This window comes from Pseudopodoces humilis, chromosome 9 (genome assembly GCF_049639895.1).
Source record: "Pseudopodoces humilis isolate 2021_Gansu_Grassland_sample_001 chromosome 9, ASM4963989v1, whole genome shotgun sequence".
In the NCBI taxonomy this organism is placed as follows: Eukaryota; Metazoa; Chordata; class Aves; order Passeriformes; family Paridae; genus Pseudopodoces; species Pseudopodoces humilis.
Genome location: NC_142208.1, coordinates 7989776 through 8004837, shown reverse-complemented (window position 1 = coordinate 8004837; position 15062 = coordinate 7989776). Strand labels below are relative to the sequence as shown.

At 37.7% G+C, this 15062-nt stretch overlaps 1 protein-coding gene across 6 annotated transcripts in view; it reads right to left on the bottom strand.

The window, feature by feature from the left end:
- Positions 1-15062, bottom strand: part of CCSER2 (coiled-coil serine rich protein 2) — a 61739-nt gene that overhangs the window by 28353 nt on the left and 18324 nt on the right. For all 6 annotated transcript variants that reach the window (XM_014250383.2, XM_014250384.2, XM_014250385.2 and 3 more), the window contains exons 5-7: positions 5512-5602; positions 2356-2518; positions 1553-1739 (exon numbers count right to left, since the gene is read on the bottom strand). In XM_014250383.2, the coding sequence (XP_014105858.2) occupies positions 1553-1739; positions 2356-2518; positions 5512-5602 (441 nt within the window). The remainder of the gene's footprint in view (positions 1-1552; positions 1740-2355; positions 2519-5511; positions 5603-15062) is intronic.

Below are 15062 nucleotides of genomic sequence, written 5' to 3'. Positions count from 1 at the left end.
CCCCCTCTGTAGTGGGCTAATTTACTTTTACATTACTATTCATGTTCTTCAATTACAAGACTGGATAATACACAGGAGAGTAGAATAAGTATTCAGCAGTCCAGTAATGAGTTTTGGAAGCGGTGAAATCAAAACAGGATTGGTTTACGTCATGAAAATACAGCCAAGTATGCCTGACAAAGTTTGAAGGGAAGAATAATACTTGTTATTACTAAACTCACAGGGAGAAAAGATCAGGCATTTGTCAAGACAAGGAGCAAATTTTCAAAAATTAACATATTAAGAGTAACTGCTTCATTCTGTGCATTTAAGTTATTTAAAAAGTTACTCTAAGCTGCTTGAGCCAAGGTTTTTATTCTGCAAGCTGGCTGCTATAAACTAGATCAAGATTTTACACAATACACTCTGCAGGGCCACACACCACTTGGCTGTAATGTGCAAGCCTTTATACCATGAACAACACACACAGATCATCCATCAAGTTGCCAAACTGTCCTTGTGTTAAAGGCATTAAAAGCCCTAGATAAGGTTCCCTGCTACCTGTGTATTAATGCCTGGGCTGTAGGGGAGCACAGTTTATGCAGCCCACCACTCAGACATTACCTTCCCCTTCTGACATTGCATTATTTTTGTTACAATTGTTTTTCCCCTGACAAAATCAAAAATACATCTCAGCACAGGAAGCAAATGCTCACATTTCTAAAAGGAACAATTGTGCTCTTGACTTAGCCTCAAGGTTGATTCACTTTTTGTTTTAAGACACAGACTTATTTTCATTACATTATCCTATTAGAAAAGAACAGCAATGAATCCAGTATTAGAAGACAACATCACACAAACTCTTTACAATGCTAATCTGTATATACCCCCAAAGAAAGTCTCACAGACTGTTCTTTATGATGGTAACAAAGGAATTTCTGTAGCTGAAATGCCATACTTCTGCTGAGTCATTTAGCAGTTTACCAACTCCCACAACTTGCCAAGTTTTGAGGTGCATTGAAAAAGCTCCCTGAAAGCTGATGACAATTTCATAACATAGAAAGGTTATATTTGAACACTTCCTATAGAGATGACCCAGTAGGATTTGCTAAGCTTCTTGTCAAAACACACAGAAGAGATGAAAAGAATGAGGAAAACAAAGCCTTAAGAAAAAGCTATTAGCACTGACTTGCTGAATGCAAGTTTGATCAATGGGATCAATATTTTTCAAATTTTTTTTTAATTCCCAGCTTTTCTGAATCTTACTGGATAAAAGCTAGTTTTCACATCCACTGATTTTCTTTTTTAATTTGACATTTCTTCAGAGAAGTAAAATTTAATATCAAATATATATTAAAAGTTAGTATTTAGCATGTTTTGTAGTCAGCAAAATGCTGACAAAGAAGAAAGGTACCGTTGGAAACAGCAATAAAAGGTATAGTCACTTTCTGGAACTTTGTAATTCAATGTACAAATGAAATACCAATATCGGAATGCGGCCAAACAGAACATCAGCCCATCTAGGCCCAGTCCCCAGTTTATTTTACTGCTTTAGTCCCTGCAGACAGCTCACCTGGTGCAGCAGCCTCTTGAGTTTGAGGAGCTGGGTTTTGACAGCGGTGCAGTCCTGCACCATGTGCCGCAGGGTCATCTCATCCAGCATCACCGTGTTCTCTGCCAGCGCCCGCGGCGCCTGGTAACCGCTGCCCGCTCCGTAGCTCTCCAGGGGACCCACAGCAGGCTCCAGGTAGTTTGAACCCCTAAAGAAATCCAAAACAGAAAAACACAGAGATGACAAACTGGAGCTAGGCAGAATTTGGTAAAAACCAAAGTGTTATGCAACACAGCCTATACTTACATACTGTGGCACACAGCAGAAAGTAAATTAATAAATCAGAAAATGTCAATGCTATTTCACTTAAATACAGAGTTTTCCTTTCCATTCCCAGAGACCTCTCTCACACTATAAACTACAGTACCCTAAAGCCAGTTAGTTCAGACAGTTTCTATAAACTGTCATTCAACCCTTAAGGACTATAAGGTTACATTTATTTTACCAACAAATTAAACTGCAAAAAGCTGTCCAAACTCACAAAATGCAAGTAGTAAGATATTGCAATGGTTTTCCATGGAACATACATGGTATTTTAATCAATATGTGTAATACTGTATCAACATGAGCAACAAGTACTTGGAAAGAAAACAAAAGCTTAAGTTTTGAAAAGAAATTGTTATAACCCTCAGTGGTGCTTCCACTCAGACATAAAACTATTCTGAAAATGTTGTACTCAGTATCACTTGAGACCCCCTAGTGCCAAAAAGGAATTGCTCACTGGTACTTTAAAATGTTTGTGAGGATATAGAAAAGTGCTTTACCTGTTCAAATCATTTTTACCATGGATATAATGGTCAGTATGGCCAAGATGATAGTGCTCCTGTGTATTCCATCGCTGCTGTGGTGCTCTTTTCCAGAATCCCTCTTGATGTTGTCTCGCATTTCTGTCTTGTCTGTCATAGCGGCTCATATTCTCACATTCCTCTACAGAGAGCATAATGTTAAAAAAAATTGTAAGACTTGTTCCCAGGACCTTGCAAATAAAATATTAACTATGTGCTGGTAACAGATGCACTGTAAAGTCTGTGGGGTTTGTTTTTTTTTAACTGATGCAAAACAGTATGCATTTTAGAAGTGTCAAGCAGACTTCTGCAACAATGTCACATTTTTATTAAAATATAAACTTGTCACAAGACTAAAAGCAACCTGTAGCAGCAACTAAAGAATCCAGCTTTACAGTATTTCCAGTTTAAATAGAAAATCATTTGGAGGAGGTAGACATTATGGTAGAAATTTAAAAGTAACCATTTCCTGTCTTTCTTACTGATGGTATCTCCAGGCCTTTAACAAGTTCTAACAACACACAAACACAGAAAGACAACATTGTGAAAAAAGACCAGTAGTGCATTGCAAAAGAAAACAGTTTCATTACTTAAAACACAGATACACCTCGTCCTATTCACCTTGTTTTGTTTTCAGATTCAGAGACATTTAATCTGTATTTACCTGGATAACCAGCATGATTTAAAACAAGGAAACCAAATAATCTCTTTAAAACACCAACTTCTGCAAAGCCACAGGAATTCCACAAATGTCTTACGGGAACAAACGCTAAATTTGGCAACAGCCCGGAAACGACCGAGAGAAAGCCAAAACAACTTCTACCCGAGCAGTCAGACCCGGCAAAACCAGTCCTGAGCCGCTATTCTGCCCCCACACTTTGTCCTTCACTTACCCAAGGAGTTTTCTCTCACATTGTGAGTCCTTTCACGGAGCAGCTCCACACAAGGGAGCGGTGTTTGCCGGCTGCCCCCTCAGCCCTGCTGCGCACAAGGCTCCCAACCAGGCCCTCCTTCTTGCTGGGTTCCCAGCCTGCGCGGGGCTGGGAGCCAGCCCAGCGTCACCCCGTGATTTACACTGCCCTCCTCACTCCCTGCATACTTGTGGAGCTAGAACTGTTTCTATAAATAGTGGCCAAACGGCATCCCAGGCTCCAAAGTGAAACCAGGAGAGTTTCTGAGGACCTGGAAAGTCTTAGGAGGCTGACGTCAGTGAAGTCACACATAATTATGGAAAAAGTGTTGGCAAAAAGTGCTCTTAAACATTACTAGAACAAGTACTCATACCTACAATTCACCTAGCAAATAACCAAAAAAATTGCATAATAAAATAAACTTATTCACCTTAACAGATTTATTTTCCTTTAGCAGCACCTTTCTACAGCTCATAACACATGAAAATTAGCAACAAAATAAACTCTCAGTAAGTTTACAAGCAATTATGATTTTCAGCTTTGGAAAAGTAAACATTGCAACACTGAGTAAAGACAGGTGGAGATTAACCAAGAAGTTTTGCTTTTTCAAGTGCTCATGTTTACAATCAGGGAAACCTGGAGGTGGCTTTTGAATTCTTCTTTTCAGGTCCCCTTTGCTGAAAATACAGAATTTTCAAGATAAATAGCAGAGATACCCAGTTTATGCAAGATTAGTTTTATAAGGAAATCCAACCTCTAAAAAAAAGTCAGAAGTAGCATTAACTAGCTTTTAATGTTTTTGTGACAAACATTCACCTTTAGAAACATGCCCTTCTAGCAATTTTTAAATTAGTAATTTTTAACGGAATTACTAATGCAAATGCAGTGCATGTTTCATATAAACAAGGAAACTTAGGAGAAATTGATCTACCCTTTAAAATTGTTCCTTACTTTTTCCCCAACAAAATTAAATTACCCCTATTGAAAGAATATGCCTTAGGCTCGCATTGTTACCCATTCTGGAAAATTAACTGAGTAAAAAAGTAAAAAATTCATACCTGTCAGGATTGAAAAGCTGCATACTTGCAATGTTCTCAATCATTTCACACAAGCAGTTTGAAAAACTCATTCTAAGGTTTAAAAGATTAAGTAGTGCGCATCATACGACATAACATTAAAACATGATGCACCACCGTTGTGGTAGATGGAAAACTGTGCTTCATTTACTGTAAATTTGGCTTCATATCTAACATACACACAGGAGTCTTCACCCAAATAACTCAGAGGTGCTCTCAAAAACCCCTGAATTTCCCCCACATTCAGCAAGCAGCTGAATGCTACACAAAATAAGTAAAGCCCTCTTCCTTTCAGTGCCTGTTTGCACAGGGCAGGGCCTGACAGTGCTCCACATTCAGTGTTTCTGTTCATTTGAAGACAGACCAGCCTCCACTGAACTTTGAGGTAAAACTAATACCCATATTCATATAACAACAGCTCATAATAATCATAATAATAATACTCATCATCCTATGAGTAGCTCAGGACAAAGCAAATGCCTCAAACTTTTCCAGTCTGAGATTTAAGAAAGTGCAGCTGTAATTTCCTTTACAAGGTTTATTCTATTCTGGATTTGTTCCATTTCAGGGGCATCTAGGCACCTCTGTCTTCTCAGTGAAAAGTCTGCTAGTACCTTCACTGAAAGCAAGAACACATAAAACACAATTTGAAAACACATATCTTAAATTTTACATCTTCTGCTACCCTGAAGTGTATGCACATCTATTAGGAGATACTGTCATTTTGGAGAAGAAAACAATTATCTCAAAGAATTACACTGTCATTCACCAAAGTTAAAAAAGAAAATACAGTCCCAGCATCTTCAAATATAGCTGAAACATGAAACTGAAAGATTAACTTAAAACTCTGAAATTAATTCTATAGAAATAATTTTAAGAAGAAAACAGTGTGAAACAGGGTTGCACTTTTATTCAAGGCAGTACATTTCTATATTCAGAATTTCTCAAACATAAGAGTTGTACTTGGGAAAACAGAAATATCTCCCCGTATTTCACAAAAGAAAGAGCTATTCCTTAAAAAAAACAAAAACACCCCATTTTGAAGAGTGCATTGACTTCATAAGTCAAGAGTCAAAACAAAGCAACTCAAAAGTCTCTTAAGTCCATGAAGTAGTTTCATAGTGAGATTGCTTGGCTGCCTTACTTACCTTTGTCACGAGGTGGGTCCTCAGGCAGGTCCACATCAAGCATGAGATCATCATCTTCAAGATCACATGAATCAAGATTATTTAAGATATCCTGCAAAAAAGGAAAAGTGAGATACAGCTGGTTCCATGACACTTCATTTATCCCACCATAACAAAAAGCTTTGTTACATTTTTATTGTGCACATATCCAACGTTACCAGCAGCCTCCTCTCCTCAGCAGTGACAATCAGCTTTATTTGAGACCTTATATACAAACAACCATTACACCTCTGCTAATGTGACACAGTAACAGTGCCAGATGAAACAAAGATGGATTAAAACATTTTTCTGCCTGATGCCTATGGAAGACTCTGAAGACTTTTTTATTCATTAATATTCTGCTTTCTCCACAGTCAGAAGCATTTTGAAACTCAACTACTTTGTTTACTTGGAATTTAAAAACAACTTTGTGAAGAGATGATGTTAAATCCCCTTATTTCACCTCTCATCATGAAATCACTGAAAGGAAGTGAGGGAAACCTGTGTTATCTTGACTTTCTGGGATAACAAAGCTCCAAATACGCTATTATGAGCACCAAACTCTTCTTTTTTGCCTTTCAGATTGTGGTTCATATAAAGCTGTTCCTAAATGGACTAATAAAGCATGACATTGCACAGGTATGCTAATGGCACAAGGAAAATGCTATGAAGTGTTAGTGCTAAACGAATTACACATATTAAATATAGTCAGCTATATTAAAGGACTGCAATGAGGGCAAGCCCAGTCAGTGTAACAGAGACTGACCCCTTTTGCTTTAAGAATAGCAAGAGGAGGAGAAACTGAGGAGGTCATGGCTGTGGAACACCCAGCTCACAGTGCAGTCAGACACTGCCAGTGCTGCTAGACAGCCACAGCAGCCTGGGCAGAGAACCCAGACACCCTTTCACTCCATTACTCCAAGAAAACAAAACTTATTAGCACCAAGTGACTACCACACAAAGCAGGCCTGAAGGAACTCCTATGGATATCCAGCTCCAGCTCCTGAGTTCCCAGTAAAAGTCATGCCTTTAAGGCCTGAGACCAGACTCAGGCACCTCAAACTGGCCTCTTTCCTAATAGCAGAAACACAGATTTTTCCTTAGGTTTACTGGCTACCCCTAAAGGTGATGCCTGGCACCAATATTGAATAATTTACCAAATATTAGGTCAAATAAGTGTTTTTAATTTTCTCTCATAGTAACGTGATCATTAAATACTTAAGTGAATACTGGATATGAACTCACTGCACAACAATATTCCCTAGAAAAGCCACCCCTTTGATGGCTATCATTTGTTAGATTTGCTTTGTCACAAATGCACAGGTGAAAAGAAAGAACATTAACAGGCATTTGTCTGAAATGTTGCTCCAGCTGTTCTTCAGCAACGTTCCTACAGCACTCACAAAGCACTACTTACTTCATTATAAATGGTGACAAAAGCTAAGAATATTTTAAGATTAAGCAGGGGGTTGGGTTGTAACACTTTTAACATTTTGCATTTCTGCAGGGCAAGTTATTTATTGACTTAAGAGAGTGTGAGATGAAAACAATATGCACTTTGTAAAATATGAGCAATATAAAGGAAAGATGGAATACTTGAGACAAAACCACCTGCTTTTCTGAACTGCTTTGTCAACAAATAGCATTCTATGCATTTACAGGAAAAAAAACAGGTAAACCTACACAGCAAGGCATTGGGAATAGTAAAAAATCCAACCATAGGAAAGCTTCACAAAAAAATGGAAGCCATTTAAAGGAAACATGGATTTAATAATTGGGACAACAAAATGCCTGTATACTTTTACTACTTTTGCTTCCATTTATTTACATTTTTCCAGGAACCAGGAGTTTTTGAATTAACGTATATTTTTTCAAACAATTCTGCAAAAAACAGGCATGCTTGAGAGGCAGTTTCAGTTTGCTAGTTGATAAATTATTTCTATGCCATGCTTTCATCTTCCAAATTAGTGTGAAAAAGCACTATGTTTTTCTACTGCAAGAACTTTAATGAGCATGACAAAATGGAAACAGTGGCCACAAACACAAAAGAAAGTGGAAAAGCTTTGCCATTGCTGTGCAAATGCATTTAAAAATGCACAATACAAAAACACAATATACCAGAATGTTTACTAATAAACCTAGATAAGCCACCTTACTATCTTTGAAGAGCTTTGGAAATCTAATGGTGTCATAGAAGGTCAGTATTTGAGATTCCAGACATACTTTCCTGTCAACAGTACATTTCATTATGCTTCCCTAATTACACATTCTTCACCACACTGAGGAAAGGAAACTCCACGCTACAGAAAAAAACCCACAACTGCAAATACCAAGACTTTGTAATCACCAGGCCATGTGTGAATGCACTTTGAGCATTTGTCCCTGTGAGCTACTTGGGAAACAATATACAAAGAGATGTCAGCAATGTCATCCTGAAACAGCCATAAGATAAAGTACAAGTTTCATCAGTGCATTAGTGTGTCAAAAAAACCAAAATTTAGATACTTTCATTGTTATTCTTTCTACTGCATAAGGAACTGCAGGTAATTGCATGGAAATAGCATAGTTAATAATGTGTGCTTAACAGCAATTAGCATCATGAAGTGATTCAGGGCAACTAGCTCAAACAGAATAGGAAATAAAATTCTTTCAAAGTGCATCAGCTCCAACCCTACAGATTATTACATGTTTCAGCAATTATTACAAGTTACAGAAAAAGAAGAACCCTATTCTATTTGTATAGGTGAAAAGAGTAATGCATATTAAAAGGGGTATGATTTTCACAAGGCTGATTCAGCACTAGATATTCAAGCTGGTACAACCTAGGAAGATATTGAGCTTGGGACTGTGAAATCCCAGGTCCAACTACAGCGCTGTACCCAAGCTTTCTCTCCACAAAGCTTTTCCACTGGGCATAGGCAGTGGTGCCTTGCTGGCTTCCTGCATTTGAACAGGGAAAGCATGAGGTGAGACAGATGATCTGTGAGTCCTGTTTTAACAACTGAGTAACTCCAGCACCCCAAAAGCAAGAAACCCCCATACTGCATAAGGAGAAGGGAAAAGGTTAAAAGGGCCACATGTGTGTTGTATCACTTTCAACAATTTTACTTCAAAGTCCTGCAAATCCTTTCTGGAGTGACTGTCCTCAGATGCTGTGTTTTACCACAGGTTCAGCAAGCACACACCAACAGCTCACCCACAACAGCTTGGGATTTAACCCAATTTGTTGAAGGCATGGAGCCCACCACCTTTTTCTGGAGAGGCATAATAACATCAAGAACACTGGTTTGAAGACTGGGAAATTCTATGCAGAAGAGCTGCCTTTGCTGAAGCAAAACTTCAAATTTCATTGTAAAATAATGTTCACCATAATGAACTGGATATTTTAATAATATTATTTATTATTAATTAATGTGATTAATTTAATTATAAATCAAAATAATATTTTAATAATAAATTAAAATATTATTTCCAAAAAGTTCAGTTTCCAAAAATTCCTCATGCAACATGCATCATAAGCTTTTTCTTAAACTGAAAAGAGCTATTTTTCAGTCCACCAACCAATCTGAATCCAATTTAGCTTAACAGCTGTACCTAGGCAAGAGGCCTGATTCTCAGCTTTCCCATTTCTTGCACTAAGTATTGTAAGGTTATAATGAAACCCAAGTAAAACGTAAAGTGCCCAAAATAGAAGATAGATAGTTATTTGCATTTTCTCCCTACTAAACACAAAAATGTTGACCACTGAAAGTTTACAACACAACGTATTCCAACACAGTGGAATAAAAAAAAAAAAAATTAAGTCAAGCATTGAGGTCAGTGCAGAAATGCAAAGCCCTCAAACCAGTAATTTCAGAAAGTGTTACCAGAACTGAGAAGAGTCTGAGCTCAAAGCACCAATGCCAGGTTAGGATATTTTGGAGGAAAAGCAATTGCTTTGAGGGAGTCATGAACTGGTGTTGAATATTAGGAACTCCATTTTACCTGTTTCCATGAATCATGATCTCAGACCTCATTAGTTTGTTCCACCTTTAGGAAGAAGACAGCTAAAGGAAAATAACTAATTGTTTTTATTACTGATATATGGGTGACCTACATCTTGCTTTTGACGAAGATGAAAAAAGACCACAGTAGAAGGTAAGTGTGAGTAAAGGGAGAGAACTATAGGACAATCTGTCCAAAAAAACTCAAGTGAAGCATTCTAGAGCAGCACAGCAACTAACAAGCCATCATTTCAGGTGCTTGAGGAATGAAAAAAAGGAAGCAGTTTTTAAAAACAAGCACAAAACAGACTGGGTAAATCAGTCATCTGAAAGGCAGCTAAAGGATAACAGCCAAAGTCAAACACAAGTCAAGGCTGACAGAAGAAAAGAGGGAAACCTCCAGGGTCGTTTTCAATGCTATTTTCAGCATTTGACAACATCCGAGATAAAGATAAATAAAGAAATAGGAAGTCTCCAAAATAGCAACATCATATAGGAACTGAACAGAACTCTTAAGTGAAGGCAGAAAACACAGACAGAGGAAAAGCACATACTGTTCTATAGGGATGAAGAGAAAAACCTACTGTAAATTAAGTCCTTAAAACAGCAAAAACCACCCAGGGAAGAGGTGGGATAGAACTCTGCAGGTTACCAAAGACAGGATAAGAAAGAATTCACATTAAAGATAATTAGGCCAAACAGACAAACAAGTATTTTGTAATTTTGCCCATTCTCCGTAACTGAAGGTTGCTGTGACAACACATCTAACAAGAACTTGGTTTGGAAAATCCCAAACACTTTTGGTTTAACTGTTAAGTAGAACAGTCTTAAAGACCTACTGTTCTTGAAAACATTTTTATATAGGCACTGTATGTTCTACCCAAGTTTACTGAAGATATAGAGGAATTCATTATTAGCTTATTACATGCTGTATCTAAAGTATCTATACTTAGGTTTAGTTCTTTAATTTTTTTAAAAATATATAAAATCAGATGTCAGACTGTGTAAAAAAATCTGAAATTCAATAACACAACAAAAGAACAGAAAGAGGAAAACCTGAAATATTAGCCGTTCTGTTAAGACTTCACCAATTCATAAGCAACAGCACTTTGAAACACACAGCCCAAGCTACACCCACTGCCACAAGCAGCGTTCCTTGACTGCCATCTAGCCTTCAGCAATGAGGAAAGGTGAAAGGGGGAAGCATTGTAACCATCTTTCTACAGAATTCTAGCAAAATGTAAGAAGATGTTCTATTTTGTTGTTGTTTTCTTTTTTAATAGGCTGGTGTTTTTAAATAGTTTCCTCTTCACTTTTAAGCACAATCACAGAAAGCAGTCAGCAGTGAGCATAAACAGTGACAGAGGAAGAGCAGAGGAGGAGGAAACAGATCTTCCTACTCACTGCTTTCAGTCTGTTTGCACAAAAAGGCTACCTATACTAGAGGTTCAGCATTGCTTTTACAGTTTATCTAACCAACAATGGAGCATTCTACCCTATTAAGCAGTGTGTAATTCCTACAGCTACTCTTAACAGGTAGAAATGATTGTGAATGATACTCACTCCACTGACTTGCACTTGTAGTAAATGAACAATGTTTGATACAGGAAAATATAGATGCTTCAAATAATTCCCAGCTGAGAGAGTAACCAAACAATAACCTCAGAGAAACACCACGGGCATGGTTGCACCAGGAGCTCAGTTGTTTCCTCTGTGCAAGAGTTTTAATTCCACCCTAGCGAGACTTCTGGAGTAACCTGAATACATGTTACACAGCAACAATGTGTTCTATTCTTACACAGCCAGCTTAATATACTTGCTTCTAATTAAAACCAAAACAATCCTCAAATATCTCCAAACTACTTTGGGGTGATTATATTTTGACCAATCTCTCCATGAGCTGCTAACAACATGGGAAGCATTCCCTCACTGCACTGCTGGGAAAGTGTATTTATGCGACATCATTCCAATACATTTCCACAGCGTGAACCAAGAGCACAAAAGCTCAGAACGAGCTCACACGTGGATATGCAGTTACCACCTCATACAGAAAACGTCCCTTACAAGCCTAGGAAATGAACCAAGTGCTGACTTCTACCAGTGTTTGCTCTCATATTTCACATACCATCACAGCAGCTGCCACGCACTCTCCCTCTCTCCACAACACAAATCCAAAGGTGTAATTAAGGGATGCCATGAACAGAACGCATAGGTACAAGTGAAGTTGCCTTCCTTAGTTTTTCCAGCCAAAACAGCATGAGAATATTTAATGTCAGTTCTGAAGGAAGCAGCTCTCAAAGGCATATAAGCTTTCCCATTGCAAAGGAAAAAAGGTAATTTGCCATAAAAGGTTGTTCACAAAATGTCATGCCTCTCAGACCAGTACCACAAGAGGTTCGTGAACTGCAATAGTGTCATATAACCTCCTAGTAATGTTTGACAGTAGGGACACCTACATAACACAGGACAGACAGAAGTGTTATCTCATTAAATAATTCAGTTTCTCACCACCTCCCCTTGTAGTTAAACTCTGAAGTTGAAGACTGGAGCAGAGGTGGGACAGTAGATGGTGGCTATTTTCACTCTAAAAGTAGTTTCTAATTTAATGACATTTCCTTTCTCAGCAGAAAACTGCCTGCCAGCAAACTCCATCACAGGAATGGCTGAAGAGTTGACAGAATACCCTGAAATGAGTTTGTGCTCTTAGTTCTGTATGGACAAGCAACAATACAGACTGAATTTTTCATAGCAGTTGCTGTTTACTACTAAAATCTTAGTGGTGGATGTATTACTCAAGGATGTTCTCCCATTATTTCAGTATGTTCACAAGTATTACGTGTTCATAATGAGGATTAAAGATGTCATAAAAAAGATGACACTAACTTTTGAGGCTTTGAAAGCAGAACCAAGCAGTCCAGTGGTTTTCCAAACAAATTTTTAGGCATAGGCTTCTTAGAAATTAAGATTAAAAACAAATACCACAAAGTTCTATACTTGTATTATTGGAAAAATGAAAACTATGGAGTTAGAACAGTACAATTTAAGTAAATCAGAATAATTTTCATCAGATTCTGGAACATGAAGATATTGGGACAAAAGAGCCTGGAACTTGGGCATTAATTTAGAAGCTTAAACAGAGGTTACCAACTACAGCAACTTCCAAGAAGTGGCTTCCAATGAAAAACAGCCTTCAAGGCTGTCATGCATATTAGATTCCAATCCCAGAATCACTATGTATACACCTGAGAATGAAGTTTGACCACAGAAAAGCTTCCCAGATAATGTATTTCCAAGAAATCTTTCTGTACTCCAAGTAAAAATTCACACATTATTTGCCATTTTCTAGAATGCATCAGTAAAAGGTAAAACCTCACTGAAGACTTCCTGTGCTACTGTGGTATCTCTTGCCAAGAGATATACTGGCCTAACCCAAAAGTCAGGCTTTCAGGTAAAGGAGTGTGAAGGACCAATGAGTTACTCAATTTGTCCTACAGGACAGAATTTCTTTGGTGATGAAGGTAAATAATGAAAATTCTCTAAGCAGAAGCAGAAAGCAGGACTCCATGCTACATTTCACGTTTGTGATGCTATGTGCTCTCTATCCCATAAAGGGTGCTCTCCACTATGATGGGCATGGATGGGAAATGTTGAAGGACGGACAATATGAATTGCAGAATATCTGACTCTCTCTGGGTTTGCTCTCAGTCACTCCCAGGAGGTTCACAGACACTCTGTACACTGCAGTGTACCCACACCCAGAGAGGAGTATCTGCCACTGAGGGTTTCTATCATTGCCCAAACACACCTCCACACCTGCATGAGGTGTGTCTCAAGTGGGTTTACCCTGGCTTACCCAGAATACCTCCTGGGCAGACAAAATCACCTCCCCCTCCACTGGCACTACAGTCACATGTACGTTCTGACAGTCTCATTCCTCTGACACACTAATGAATCCTGGTATCCCCTCACACACCTAAAGGGAAAGGTTGCCCAGCTTTCTCCTCCATGGTCCTGTTCTGTCACAACAGTTGCCAGATAAAACTTGGCAGCTGCAAGAAAGACTAAAATCTCTGATGTTTTACAGGCTTGGTAGGCACCAAAAAGGCAACAGCTACTTCAAAATCCCAATCACCCCAACACAGGTAAATAACAAGATTTCTAAAACTAGAACAATTATACTTCATTAAATAATTACACCACAAGAATAATGTCTTCTTTCTCTTTTCAGCCCTGCACATCACTAGAGTATTGGGCATCTAACAGTGTCATCAGATCTCACTGTATCACATTCACAAGCAGAAGAAATATAAATTAAAAAATCTCTAACCACATACAAAATTGGAAATGTGTATTTCTTAATGCCATAATGAATTTTAGTCAGAGGCACAGACTGAGGTGAAATCATCCTTTGCTTTCAGGCACAGAACAAACTCAGACACTTCTTAAAGAAGTGCTCAACTAAAGTACACAAATTACTTTTAGGAAGATCGTGGGAGCACAGAATGCAATTAATTCTCTTTATTAACCTCACCTTTTGTATTCTAAGAAAGGAGGAAATATAGTAAGTCAACACTGCTCATTTGAGTACAGCCTGTCAAGAAATATGTGTCTTTTTAATGCTCTTCTCTGCTTTGAGTAAGATCTTCATTGTACTTCACAAGATGAAAAGAGGAAAAAAAACCTGAATTTCAACTGGCTCATTAAATGAAAGGCTTTTAATGTGTACTTCTTGTAACTAGCTTGCACCTGAAGGACTCATTTCATGACTACTCTCTTAGAAAGTTATGCAAAAAAGAAAAGTTTATGTTGAGAAAAGATAACATACTTTTTATATTATTTTTGGCTTACTAGCACTTTTATTTTCATTACAGCTGTAACGAAACATCTCAAAATTTAAAAAGGCCAGCTTCTCAAAGAACAAGAATAGTATTTTAGCATTAACCTCCTGAAATGAAAGTTCAGCCAAAGCAAGGAAGATGTGTAGAAGGCAATACCGAGAACACTTTGCTCTAAGGAAATAAATGTATTAGAATCACACACATTACAAGTCTGAAGTCACATTAATAAATTACTCATTTGAGAAATTAGACTGGCAATTTAAAACTTACTACAGTCATTTTGAGAAGTGAATTATTAAAAAAAGTAAGGTAATTAACACTAAATTATTTGTAAATAACTACAGAAAGAAATTAATAACTAAAAAATTCTGTTTTAGCAAGTTCATTTTCTCTAAGAAGTAGAACATCTTTCACTGACTACCAATGCTTCAGGAACCAGAAAGCATTTTGCCTAGTCTCAAAAACTAATTCAGAACTGCCCTTGCCCAAGTTATAGTCACAAAAGGGAAAAAATATAACAAGAACAACAAGAAAAATCTTACAGGATTTCCAAAATTGCCTGGAAGAAGAAAAAAATGTAACTATTTTACAATCCAGCTAGAATTCTGGCCATGTGTCAAACTGATTCATTCCAGTGAGATCCAGATTTCATCCCAAGAGCAATTAAATTCTCAGCAAAGCAGTTAAAACCCATCTGTCTCTTCAAGGCAGA